Source organism: Rattus norvegicus, chromosome 13 (genome assembly GCF_036323735.1).
Source record: "Rattus norvegicus strain BN/NHsdMcwi chromosome 13, GRCr8, whole genome shotgun sequence".
Classification (NCBI taxonomy): Eukaryota; Metazoa; Chordata; class Mammalia; order Rodentia; family Muridae; genus Rattus; species Rattus norvegicus.
In genome coordinates, this window is record NC_086031.1 from 95,947,986 (window position 1) to 95,962,345 (window position 14,360).

The following is a 14,360-nucleotide window of genomic DNA, read 5'->3' on the forward strand; positions in this document are numbered from 1 at the left end:
ACTTGTTCCCATAACTTCTTACGTCGTTTATGTGAAATCTGTGAAATTATGTGAATTATGTGAAATCTGTGTGTTTCTGGCAATATGTCTGCCCCTTGCCCTACTTAAAACTGAATGAGATGATGTAGAGAATAGCTCAGGTGGATCCCAAGCCTTACCATTTTGTGGATAGGATCTAAATGGACTAAAAGTCCACCACCTCTCTACAGCCCAACCCCGGCTCCCAGGATGCCATATCCCAGTCAGAGCCATGTTCTGTAGTGGAGCTCAGGGAGACGTCTTGTTAATTACTACCTTTTCAGAGATGTCTGTGTTTGATGAGAAAGATTTTCCCCAAAACTCATTGGCAACAACGGTGTAAAACATTAAGTAATCACGCTATAACTAATTCCTTTTACAACAACATTGGATTTCTCATCCCTTCCCCCAGTCTACAGGGAAGAAAGGAAAAGTTGATGTTTGTGTTTTGAATCCAAAATGTATCACTCTTGGTGAACTGTACGGACAGCTGAACATCAATACCATGGAGTGGAATGACGGGCTATTGTCAGCAGCAATTCGAAACTATGTCCATATTAACACTACAGATTACTCCAAGAAAGGCAGTGATCTTGGAATGTCGGGAGTCACAGATTTGTCTAACGTAAGTTTAGTATGGGCTTCAGTATTTTCCTTTGACTAAGAGAGGCACTTGCATGGCTCAAACTATTTATTAAGACATAATTAGCCACCTATTGATATAAAAGAAAGAAGCATTGCAATCAGTTTTGAAGTATAAGTTATATTTTAGGAATTTCACTATTGAGTTTTTAAGTGGTCAGTAAACCATAGGATGAAGTCGAAGATGATTGGATCGAAAGGACTGCAGAGAGAATTAGGCCTATGGTAAGAGAACAAGCCGATAATTAAGTATCACTAATGGACCTTACAAATGAAAGAAATGAGGATGGTTTTGTAAAAATAAATAAATTAAATTAAGTAAATAAATAAATTGATACAAAAATGTGTTAAACAGTGAATACAAGTGCCAAAAAAGAAACTTGGTGTTCTCATAACTAGTAGGTAAGCTATAAGCAAAAGGTGATATTTGAAACCAAAGGGTTAGCAAAGATAGAAAGTATCAGTCTACATTTGCTAGCTCATAAACTAATATACAAACTGATTTTGAGAATATAATCATATCTCAGTATTCATGAGTTTCAGCTCTGTAGATTCACCCCCAAAATATATCCAAGCCATCTGAAAATGAAGTCACGTCTGTACTGTGTACAGACTTTTTCTTATCACTGTTTCCCAAGTCTAACAGCACCATATCTAGCCTTTAAGCTGTGTTATGTTGAGTGATGCAGATATGAAGTTATGTAGGTTGTATATAATGTACTCTTTTACCTAGGGTACGGAAGCATTCTTATGATTGGCATTTTCTGGGGCTTCTTAGAAACAGTTTTCCCTAGATAACAAGGAATGACTGAACGTGTTGAGATTTCTACAGGATACAATGTATTCCTTTGCTTTAAAAATCAATCGCTGTGTTCTTCTTGCCAGTGTGAGTGTGAGCTCTGGTAGCCGTGGGGCAGGCAGGCTGTAGCATGTGTTGTAGGCCAACTGGTGCAGTCCCTCTGTGCTGTTTCTTTGCTCACTTTGATCAGATACTGGTGAAAACAGGGTGCTAACGTCCGCTGCTATTAGTGTTCAAAACTCCTCAGCCTTTAAGTCTATTAGTATTTGTTCTGTTTACCTGATGCTCTAATACTGGGTTTTTATAATGTTTAGATTGTTTACCTTTTTGCTTTGCCTTTACTCATGGTAAAGGCAATAGTTTTAAATTATAAAAGCCTATGTTAAAATGATAGTTACTTAATAATGACAATAAAGACAGAAAATGCTAGCACAATGCTACATCTCGATTCTTCATTATATAACCTAGATTTTCCAAGTTAGTTTCTCTACAATAGCAGATATGGATAACAACATTTTTATGAACAAACTAGAGAAAAGTTTCAAGACTCCAGAAACTTATGGTGAGTATTATCATCAAATTTAGTATACTGAATTTTTGTATTTGAACTTGAAGAAAATTTTGAGCCAGCATGAACTGTATTTGTCCATATATTTTGACTAGTAATAGTTTCATTCTTGCACGATTTACTTCTTCCTCTGTGTTTGCTTAAAATTTCGAGTCTTAACACAACTTTCTTACAGTGCATATATATCTTAGTATGATGTATAGCCACTGGAGCTTAAGTAGCCTTTCTGTTTATAAATAACTGGGACTAAAATGGTATTAATGGTAGAAATAATAATCCGAGGGTCAGCAGGGGCAGCCTCCTGCCTCCGGGTGGCAATGCCAAACCATCTGTGCATTGCCAGCTAAATCACGCAATCACAGCAGATTCCTCTCTAATGCACAGAGTGGGTGTATGACATAGGTTCTGCTCCATGGGAACTGCCACGCTACTGAAAGCGCCTCAGCCTCCCTCTCCAACCCCAGACTGAGCTCAACAGCAGTACATTTGTGACCCACACTCTAAAAAGGGACTTTGACTGTTCTATCTACTTTCCCGGAGTTCAGGGTAACATTTTAAGGGAAAGTACAATGGTTGGGTATAGTATACTTAGTTACAATTTATAGTATAGCTAGATATATGAGGTTGTAGCATAATGGGTAGGTTAGATATTTCAAGCCCATCTTCTCAGCAGAGGCTTCCTGGATCCTACCTCTGCTCTCTGGTTCATCGGGAACACTTGAAATGTCTTGTGGGTGTTTAGCTGTTTGTAGTGGCCCCCCTGCTCCTGCTTCTGGCTGGAAGGCAGGTCTAAAATTGTCGAGCGTGATAGAAGTCTGTAGCATGCACTGCTGTGTTCTCAGCATTTACATCCTGTTCCGCAAGGCATGGATATTAAAATCCTAGCCCTCATTGGGGAAGCCAGACAGCCAGGAGGGATGTGCTCTAGTGAGTAGATCAATACCCTACTTGAGATGCACTCTGCCCCGACTGATGGAATTAGATTCCTCGTAAAAGAAGTTCAAGGCAAAATCTTCCATCATGTGACCACACAGCAAGAGGAAGGCTCCCTCTTTGAACCAAGAAGCTGTCTCTAACCAAACAATCCGCCAGCACCTAACCTTCAGAGCTGTGAAGAATCCATGTTTATAAGCGACCTGGACAAACACCTTGTGTTACAGTAGCATGAAGACTGCAGTGATGTGGGCATGAATGGATTCTGAGTATGATAGACCTTAAACTGTCTACTTAGTTCTTTGATTTTCCTTTGATATTTTCTAGGAACAGCATGCCTAAAAACTATTCCCCAGCAGAAGATGCAAATTCACAAACTGTATCATTGAAAAAATATGAAACTGTCTCTCTCCTATCCAGATTTTAACAATTATGCATTTTACATCTAAGAATGTCCATCTAGAAAGTGCTTAAAGTGATTTCAAGTATATAGTGTATTGATTGACAGCTAATGAATACTGGAGAATACACACACACACACACACACATATATATATATATATGTAACATATGTGTGTAACGTGTGTGTGACGTGTGTGTGACGTGTGTGTGTGACGTGTGTGTGTGACGTGTGTGTGACGTGTGTGTGTGACGTGTGTGTAACATGTGTATAACATGTGTAATATATGTTATATATGTAATATATGTGTAATATATATATACTATATATATAGCCTCTTTTATATGGGTGTTAATCCATATAAGTAAAGTTGAGCACGTCCAGCATAGGCTCCAGTGTAACATGAGCACTCACTGTAATGTTTCCTGAGACAGTGTTCTCATCTTAGACAATACTTTCCAGAGGCCGAGGGATGGATCAGTAGGTTAAGTACTTGCCTCACACGTATGGGACTGGAATCTAGACCCCTAGAATCTAATCAAGAAGCCAGGTGTGTATGAATCTATAATCTCAATCCCCCGGGGGCAGAGATAGACCTGCGGGGCAATCTGGCTAACTAGAGCAGCCAGACTTACCAAGTGAGAGACCCTGACTCTGTGAAAAAAGGGAGAGAGGATTATCAAGGGAGGCACCTGACACCAACTTAGACCCTCCGTGCACACAGACCCTCACACGTGTATGTACAGGTAAATGTGTATACATACATGTGCATATGTGTATCACACATACAAATATACACGAAAAGTAACTATTTTCTAACAAAAATAGAAAGTTTTCACGATTGTCATAAGAGAAGTCTGAGCTCAGTCTGAGCTGCATTAAACCTCTTCATCTTCCTAGATTTTGACTGGCAGTGGATCGTTTTGGACGGCCCAGTCGACATCTTATGGATAGAGAATCTAAACACTGTGCTTGATGAAACAAGAACGCTGTGCCTGGCAAACAGTGAGAGGATTAGCCTGACTAACAAGATCAGACTGGTGTTTGAGGTGGACACTCTCTTTAACGCCACCCCCTCTATTGTCACCCGGTGCGCGGTGGTGTACATGGTAAGTTTGCAAACCTGGTCCTTGACAGGAATGTGGAGGATGGCGGCTACTCCTGCCAATTGTGTTTTAGTTTCACTCTAGTCCTTTTAACTGCATGGCTCTCTTTTACTTCCCCAGATGAGGAGATGTGATGAGCACCATAGCCAAGCTGTAGGAATGCACGGCTTGGGCTGAGCTCAGAATTCCTATCTTTGTACTGACTATCCCTAGGCCTAGGCCTGGAAGCTCCTACCCTCTGTACAGCGTAATCCAGGCCTAGAATGTTGCAGCTTCTGAGACCGGCTGCTGAATAAGCTCACCCTTTCTGGTTCTTTCTGAACTCTGGCTAGCTGGTTCAACTCAGCTGTTGTGGCTCAAACTCCTCTCCAAGCTGACCGATTCCATCTGGCTTCTCTCGGCTTCTCACTAAATTGCTCTGCTTGGCCTCAAACTAACTCTGGCAATCTGTTCTAATCTCCTGGCTCCTTCTTATTCAATCTGGCTCCTCTGCTAACCTACACTGCAAAAACTGTACAAACTGAACGAAACTCACAACTGAGCTCAACCGCACTGCGTGAACTACATTGATGGAACTGATTTGTAACCATGGGCTTTTCTCCCCATACCCCAGTTCTCAAAATAATGACTCTGAGATGTAATTATATTTGAATAAATGCCTAAGCTATAAGCTAGGTCTTGTTCTCTGACTGCTTAACTTAAATAACCCATTTATTCTATTCTATTCTATTCTATTCTATTCTATTCTATTCTATTCTATTCTATTCTATTCTATTCTATTCGTGTCACATGACTGGTTACCACTCCTCAGTTTCATGCATCTGTTTCCTCAGAGTTTGGGATAAATCTTGCCCATGCCTGACCCTATCCCAGAGTTCCTCTCTCCCTATTGGAACTCCCACCTCTCATTTCCTGCCTCGGCATATTGGTCAAATCTGCTTTGTATTAACAGGTGATGACCCTACAGTACACAAAAGATTCTGTCCATACTGATTCCACTCAAGTCCAGTGCATTCCCTGAACTCAACTTCATTCCCTGAACTTCCCTCCTTTCCTGACTCGATTTGAGCTGATTTTAAGTCGCCTCTCTTTCCTATCCGTTCTCCTGAGAGTTGGGCATATCCTAGTTCCAAATCATTCTGTCAGATCTTTCTCTGATTCATCACTTCGTCTGCCCCTCAATTAGATGTCACTTTCAAACATGACTTTATCCTTTCACAAACCAACTCTGCCTTCATTGCTTGGGATTAAAGGATATGCCCTATTGAGAGCATATCTGTATTCCAGCCAGATCATACTGTAATCCAGAGTATGTCCGCATTCCAGATTGCATAGACCTAGAAGATCCTTGGATGTGATCCCTTGCCAGAGCAGCCATGTTGCTAGATTTATATTCCACTACACCAAGACAGTGGTATGGAGGTAGAAAACATAACCCCAAAAATTCTATACATGAAATTCCTTAGCAGGTATAATTGGCTCACTGATCCACCTAATTTGGGGTGTGTCAATTAGGGCGAGAGCTGGGGCTGCCTCAGATGACCTTTCCCTTACTGCTAAGACACCACTCAACACACCTCCTTGCTCAGATTTCCAGTGCTGTTTTCTTTTCAAACCATGGTTAAAACGCCCAAATCATTGCAAAAATTGTGGTTTCTTTAGCTTGTTGTTGTTTTAGCTTTAAACTAAATCTAACCACAGGTAGGTGATGAAGTAAAAAAAAAAAATTAATGCTGGGGTTTTTTTTTTTGTTTACGTAAGATTTTCTTGTGCTTTTTCTTACTAGGACCCTGTTGATCTGGGATGGGAGCCTTACATTAAGTCATGGCTTCTGAGAACTTCGAAAAGCCTAAATCAGCAGGGAATGCAGTGTCTCGAAATTATGATTAATAAAAGTGTTGATGAAGGGATGAAATTCCTGAAAAAGCATAAAAAGTTCCTACCCTGCCCCATACAAGAAGTGACGGTCGTTATGACTCTATGCAGGATTCTAGATGCTTTTTTTGAATTCATGCATATAAAAAGAGAAACTCCAAAAAGTGAGTTTTCCCTGGGTCTCATTGATGAAGTATGTCTTCAGTCTTCTGTGGCAGCTTGTCTCCTCCTAGTAGGGTCTGTGAAAGAAAAGGGGAAGCAGGAATTGTATCATCTCTCTGTCTGCTTGAGGGGACAGCCAGCCTGAACACAGAAGAAGCTAAAACTCTTTAAGAGAGGTGTACTTCAACAGGGGTAAATTAATTTGCTGAGATTCACATAAATGAGTAGAAAGAGGTTTAGAAGACCCTGATGAAGCAAGAATGCTTTGTTGTATTTTAAGGATTAGCAAGTGTCTAACTCTATACTATGATCATGCAGGGGCAAAAGCCAGAAAAAGTGGCAAAGCAGAAAGAGATGTCATGTGTCCTTTTCTTTTCAGACTGAGTAATTTCTATTGACTTAGGTTTTAGCTCATTATGCCTTTATTCCATAAAGTTCACTGTGAGACCATAAAGACAATCTCTGCTGCTATCACTGCTTATATTTCTGTCTACTAGATTTACATATATATTATATATATAATATATGTATATATTATATATATGTATATATATTATATATGCTGAAATTTAGCATTTTTGAGACTATAATGTACTGTGCTCTGTTTGTGAAGGGTTGCATTCAGATAAATCCACCATGACTTAAGAATATTTTAAGTTAAATATTTAACATGCTCAGCTATTATTATGGCTCACATGTGTGGGGTTTTGTTCCAAGTTAGCTGGACAGAGTAAGTCACTAGGTGCCGGAACTTGTGGCACTTTGCTCTTAGCTCCGTCCTCTCTCGTTCTCTCTCCTTCCTGTTCACAGTGAGGTGAGCCTTCCCCACATTCCTACCTCCATGATGATCTAGCTCACCAATGTCCAGAAGCAGTTGAATCACCTACCTTGGGCTGAAATGTCTGAAGCTACAAGCCAAAAATGAGTCCTTCCTCACAATGTTATCCATGCTAGGAATTTTGTCACAGAGACAGGAAAAGTGACTAACAGAAAATTGGTACCAGAAGTGGGAACTCATTACTGTCACGAAACCTGACTGTGTGGTTCCAAAGCCTTATAGAACTGTTTTGGCAGAACGTGAAAATATTTGGAGACATTAGACTACAGAAACCCTAAAATGTAAACAGAGCCTAATGAATAGTTCATGTGAGAGCTAAGACCAGAATGCCTACAGGATGTGAACAGTGAAGGCCAACCTCATACAGTTTCAAGTTTAAATGAGGCCTCAACTGAGAATTGAACGAGAGTCCATTCATGTTACATTCAAGCAAAATATCTGTCTTCAAACATTTACCATTTAATTCAGCTTGGAAAGGCCTGAGGTAGCCTAGCATTTGCTCTCTGGCACTGTTACCACTAGCTGCTTCTAGCCAGGTTTACAGTAAGAATCTGGAATGAAAGCAGAGTGTAAAAGCTTGGGGCTTGGGGGTTATGCAGGTTTATCAAAAAGCCAGTTTAAAGCTGGGACTCCCACAGGCCTGGTTTCTGAAGGAATTCGTTCGATTAAAAGGAAGCCAGCCACTTTGCGTTTGGACAATAGAGAAGGTGCTTTGAGGACATCAAAGTGTTGGCTGAGCCCTGACAAATTTTAGGGTCAGGAGTCTGAAAGAGTTTATTCATTTTAAAGACTCCCTTGAGACGACAATACCTCCAGGGTACCATACTTATGCAGGCCTGCCTAGAAAGTCATTTCCCTTGGATTTTTTTCACTGTGCTCAACTACACAGGTACTCAGAAGCAACTGCAACTAAGTCCAAAAGACCTAGTAGCAGATCCTATTGTTGCATATGTGATTCTGGTTTTGCAGGAATATAGAATGCAAAATTATGAGATCAAGGACAATTCCACACAGATTTTTTTAAAGGAATGCCTGGGAGGCCAGGTGGTCTGTGTCAGGCCAGGATTTGTGTAGGCAGCTCCTGAGAGGGTCTGTGCATAGAGCTATGAAGTAAAACCTAATTCTGAGTGGAAGCCCCAAGAATGGAGGAATTCCAGGAGTAGGAAATCTACTGGGGGAGCTGCAAACTATGAGTATAAGAGGTCTGAGAGAGAGGCCATGTAGGCTTCAAGATAACAAGAGGACAGGGATAAGCCTGCCCAAGACCACCGAAGCCCACATTAAAACAGCAGTGTCCTGAACACTGACATGGTTCCACAGAGTTTATGATGCATGCCACTGGATTCTGGTCTTGCGTGTATATGTGGGCTTTCTGTTGTTTTTGTTGTTATTGAAGACCAGCCTTAGTCCGTGATGATCTGATTAGGTGTTATTTCAATCTTTTATCTATTGAGGCCTGTTTTGTGACCAATTATATGGTCAGTTATTGAGAAGGGACCATGAGGTGCTGAGAAGAAGGTATATTCTTCTGTTTTAGGATGAAATGTTCTATAGATATCTGTTAAATCCATTTGGTTCATAATTTTTTAGTTTCACTGTGTCTCTGTTTCTTTTTCCATGATCTGTCATTGATGAGAGTAGGGTGTTGAAGTCTCCCACTATTATTGTGTGAGATACAATGTGAGCTTTGAACTTTAGCCAAGTTTCTTTTATGAATTTGCGTGCCCTTGCATTTGGAGCATAGATTTTTTAGGATTGAGAGTTCATCTTGGTGGATTTTTCCTTTGATGAATATGAAGTATCCTTCCTTATCTTTTTTTTTATAACTTTTGGTTGAAAGATGATTTTATTCAATATTAGAATGGCAGGCTACTCCAGCTTGTTTCTTCAGACCGTTTGCTTAGAATGTTTTTTTCCAGCATTTTACTCTGAGTTAGTGTCTGTCTTTGTCACTGAGGTGTGTTTCCTGTATGCAGCAAAATACTGGGTCTTCTTTACGAATCCAGTCAGTTAGTCTATGTCTTTTTATTGGGGCATTGAGTCCATCGATGTTAAGAGATATTAAGGAAAAGTGATTGTTGCTTCCTGTTATTTTTGTTGTTGAAGGTGGAATTATGTTTCTGTGACTCTCTTCTTTTAGGTTAGTTGCAAGAAGATTACTTTCTTGCTTTTTCTACGGTGTAGTTTCCCTCCTTGTGTTGGAGATTTTTTTTATCTATTATCCTTTGTTGGGCTGGATTTGTTTGAAGATACCCTTAACATCTGGTAGTTCCTCAGAAAAAGGTGGGGTCTGTGGGCAGTTTCTCAGCCTTGATAGACACTGATGGCCAGCGCATGTACCAGACTATAAGCCTTAAAAGAAGGTCATTGAAGTAATAATGAAGTAAGTCTTTTTAAAGCTATTTGGCATATGTGCTGAAAATACTGGTAAATTTTCCTTGGTGGTGTTAGTCTCGGAACTTCCATAGCATTTGAATTGGAGAAGTATGCAAAGGTTTATGCACAAAGAGTTTTATATACAGCTGAACTATTTACAGTCATAAAGACAATCTGAATTCCTGACTGGTAATAAATTATGCTGCAGTAAAATCATATTTCACATGATATGGAGTAACATAAAAACAGCCTTAGAAATCAAAATGCAGGATAAGTACACAATCCTTCTCACTTTTATCTAAGTTTAAATGAACTGTGTGCTTTGTTATTCTGCAAGTAATACAACAATATTTTTTAATGGCTGTGGAGGAGAGTGAAACTCTGCATGATCATTTTTTCCTGTATATTTTTCTGCGTTTTAAGATAGTCCAAAAGGGGTACATTTTATCTTAATGTTAAGACCACAAATATTAGAAAATGTTCTGTAAATAATGAGTCATGCTTGATTGTGCATTTCTCTGTCACACGAATGCCTTGTACAAGGGAGTGAGGAGGAGAGACAAGGACAGTCTCCCCAGGGGCTGCAGTGTGTGGCTCCTTGTGGCAGTTCACACACAGCTACACAGTGTTACAAGTTGAATGTTGTAAATTAGCCTATGGAATGTTAGGTCAGTTGTCAATTGCAACAAAAAATCCTGTTGTTTCTAAGGTCATGAAGCAACGGACAACGGGTCCCCTACCGAGACAAAGGCTTTAAGAGTCAAGTTCAAGGAGGAAAAGAGGTCAGTGTCACCCTAACAGTGAATGTGTGAAAGACCTACTAAGTGTGAGACACCCAAGGGCACATGGGCTCACTGTCAGGAAACCATATTTTGTGGTCTTATAAGTGTACATTATTTTAACCCAACTGAATAACTAATACAAGATAAGCATGATTTTATGATATTTTAAAACAAGACTGTTATAAAAAAGCATCCATCTTTCCTTTACACATTTGGAAAGGAATAAGATTCATGTGACTTTATCTCCCATATCAGCCATTTATAAGCTATGAAACCCTGAACCAGTTACAGTTTTAAAGCTTCATCTCACTGAGGAAACTAGAATGGCAACACACCATGCTGGCTGTCTAGATTAGAACTTGATACATAATTAGGTGCGTGACACATCAGAGCTGTGAAACTCTTCCTCCTGTGCTTTTGCTAGAGGCCCTTGCTGAGCCCACAGTCTAAATCTGTTAACTTGCCAGGACCTCTGCAACCTCTGGGGCCAGCAAGGAGGCAAAGACACAGTTCAGTTCACCACGACCACAGAGCCAGTGTCAGCTCAAACCCGAGGAGTCTGAAGCCAAGTGATTTATTTTAGACATATTTGAGCACAGCACAGTTTGGCGAAAGCTTTCGTGGTAATAACCCAGCCTTGTGTGCACAAGAGAGCAACCACAAATCCCTTTAAGGAACAAAATAAGGTAAACAAAGATCAGACAGACATGATGACTGTATCGGAACTCTCCGTAAAGTACATGTGACACCTTCCACAAAGATAGGTTCTGGAGCTTGACGACATGTGACATCTCCCATAAAGATGGGTTTTATAAACTGAGAAAAACAAGCTTTGGTAGGTCTTAGGAAAAGTCTGGTGTGTTCTCTACCACACGCTGAGCACAAAGGCTGAAGTACATGCCCGCTCCTAGCTTTCTGGGTGACGTGTATTGCAGTCCCTTCCTTGAAAAGCACAACCCTGTGTGTTATCCCAGGTTCCCCTGGTGCTTATCCATGAGGCTCCCACATTATTAGTCCAGGGTTCCTCCTCAAGTTGTACTCAATGCCTCATGCTTTTGGAATTCTTTCCTGTCCTGGGAAAAAAGTATCACGTCTGCTTCATTCGGAGTGACTGGCAAAGAGTAAGCACTTGATAAACATTTGCTAAATGAAACGTAGCAGGATGCTCCAGGTAGAATCATGCAAATGCTCTTTATGCTGAGAGTTGCTAATGAATTTCCATCTGATATATTTCAGTTCTTTATATAATTTTAGGATAATTCTAAAACAATACAAGACATTAGAAATTGGGCCCAAACCTCCTGTTTAACCCTATCATCACCAACCCTGTCTCCACAAAACTCATGGTTCTTTAACCGGGAGGAGTCTAACAGTCGTCTCAGATTCTGACTGACATTAGCCATGCTGAACTAAGCCAACCCTTCAGACCTGCTAAGAGAAATACAAAGTGAATTACATTTACTGATGCCCTTCGTCAAATGCAGAACTGTCACATCCCCTCCCCCTCAACAGGTAAACTTTCAACTAGAATCTGACCTAAAATTAAAAAGGGTTACACATAGACACCAAATAAAACAATGTGCATTTGTAAAGCATGTATACTTACCAAATAAAATACTAACCACGTACCAGGAATGTATCACGATAAAAAATATGTGTACATATGTCAAATGCAATTATGTGTTAAAGTTATATTTCAAATTTGTCAGCATGTTACCAGAAACAGATAATGAAGCAAGGGTAGGTAGGAATGTCTTGTACATAAGCTACTTTAAAAATAAACACAGACTAGAGAGATGGCTCGGTGGTTAAGAGCACTGACTGCTCTTCCAGAGGTCCTGAGTTCAAATCCCAGCAACCACATGGTGGCTCACAACCATCTGTAATGGGATCTGATGCCCTCTTCTGGTGTGCATGAAGACAGTGACAGTGTACTCATATGTAATAAATAAATCTTTAAAAAATAAAAATAAACACAGAAACTATGTGACTGTTACCAGAGGGAATACTATATATATTATATCAAAAATTTTATATCAATACTGCATTTCAATCTTGAATAATAAAATTCTGGTATGATGCTGAGATCAACTATCCAACTGCTTTAAAGCTTTTGATGGCTGCCTCTCTATCACAGCTACAACAAGGATGAGAGGACGTGGTTCCTGGAGAGAAACCCCGAGAAGCTCCCACTGATGATTCAGAAGATATTCGTGTTCGCATTCACGTGGGCATTTGGAGGGATTTTAAAGCGTGAAGACCAGCATGAAGAAGACCTGCTGTTCCGTTCAGACTTTGAGCATGACTCCCCAGCAGAAGTAACCTATAATTTTGACAACTTTGCCCGTGAAGTATTTGAAGACGACTCTGATAAAGGTCAGTGAGTTGATTGGCTTATCTACCAACTCTGAACCAATTTTTGCTAAAAGCCTAAAATCTAAATTATATGCAGAATCTCAAAATGATGGGAGGTGTGTTCAGTGGGTGAAGAATGTTGAATTCTTTGTGGCTAGGAGTATCAAAGGGCTTCAGGTTAACCAGGGAAACATATAAATCAGATGATTTGAAACAAGGCAGAGGAGAGCAGCAAAGTACCTGAGTTCGAATCCCCAGCACCCAGTAAAAAGCCAGGCAAGGCAGCACCTGTCCATGACCCCAGTATTGGGGGTGACCCCAGTATTGGGGTATGGAGATGAACCACCCTGAGACCAACGGGCCTAACCGAATGGTGAGTGAATGGTGGAGGGAGAGCCACACTGTCTCAAGGAGTATGATGGGATGTGACAGAAGACGCTTGACATCCTGCTGTGGCCTCCCACATGTGTGCCCAAGGTGCATGTGTGCATGCACATGTATGTACCACACACACAAGGACTCACAAACCAATTTTATGAAATTAACATCATAGTTTTATCAGCAAAACCTATAATGATTCTGATACAAAACTAACAACACTAAAATCAGCAAGGTGTGAGGTGTTGTGACTTGTGTCTATAACCCTGTGCTTGGAAGGTGGAAGCAGGAAGCTCAGGAGTTCAACGTCATCCTCCTTTGGAGATAGCCAGTTTGACCCAAGCCTGGGCTACATAAGACCTTGTCTCAAACAAAAAAGAAAGCAAGAAAGAAAAGAAAAGGAAACTTCTGGATATTGGTTTGACCACAGCCAGTATGTTACTGGAATTTACTAGTATCCAAACACACAACACTGTGGGATTGTAGCCAGCACTTTGGAATAAGATCTTCTTAGGACGTTTTATCACAGGCTGTCGTCTTCTGCATGTAAAAAGTGATTAAAAATTAACGAACATCAGAGCGGAAGAGACTACCAACACCGCCCACCCCTGCTCACATCCCTGGCCCAAGAGGAAACTGTATACGGCCTCTGGGTTCCCGTAGAGGAGGGCCCAGGAGCAGCAGATCCGCTGCGTCTGAGACATCGCCAGAACCTGAAGGGACCTACCGGATAAACAGTTCTCTGCACCCAAATCCCGTGGGAGGGAGAGCTGAACCTTCAGAGAGGCAGACACGCCTGGGAAACCGGAAGAGACTGTACTCTGCACACACATCTCTGACGCCAGAGGAAAACACCAAACGCCATCTGGAACCCTGGTGCACGGAGGCTCCTGGAAAGGGCGGCGCAGATCTTCCTGGTTGCTGCCGCCACGGAGAGCTCATAAGCAACACCCCACGAGCAAACTTGAGCCTCAGAACCACAGGTAAGACCAACTTTTCTGCTGCAAGAAAGCTGCCTGGTGAACTCAAGACACAGGCCCACAGGAACAGCTGAAGACCTGTCGAGAGGAAAAACTACACGCCCGAAAGCAGAACACTCTGTCCGCATAACTGGCTGAAAGAAAACAG

At 41.0% G+C, this 14,360-nt stretch overlaps 1 protein-coding gene across 11 annotated transcripts in view; it reads left to right on the forward strand.

The window, feature by feature from the left end:
* Dnah14 (dynein axonemal heavy chain 14) overlaps window positions 1–14,360 on the forward strand; it is a 216,593-nt gene that overhangs the window by 94,251 nt on the left and 107,982 nt on the right. For all 11 annotated transcript variants that reach the window (XM_039091477.2, XM_039091479.2, XM_063272768.1 and 8 more), the window contains 6 exons: window positions 431–643; window positions 1,928–2,021; window positions 4,261–4,469; window positions 6,253–6,505; window positions 10,427–10,499; window positions 12,637–12,875. In XM_039091477.2, coding sequence (XP_038947405.1) covers window positions 431–643; window positions 1,928–2,021; window positions 4,261–4,469; window positions 6,253–6,505; window positions 10,427–10,499; window positions 12,637–12,875 — 1,081 coding nt within the window. The remainder of the gene's footprint in view (window positions 1–430; window positions 644–1,927; window positions 2,022–4,260; window positions 4,470–6,252; window positions 6,506–10,426; window positions 10,500–12,636; window positions 12,876–14,360) is intronic.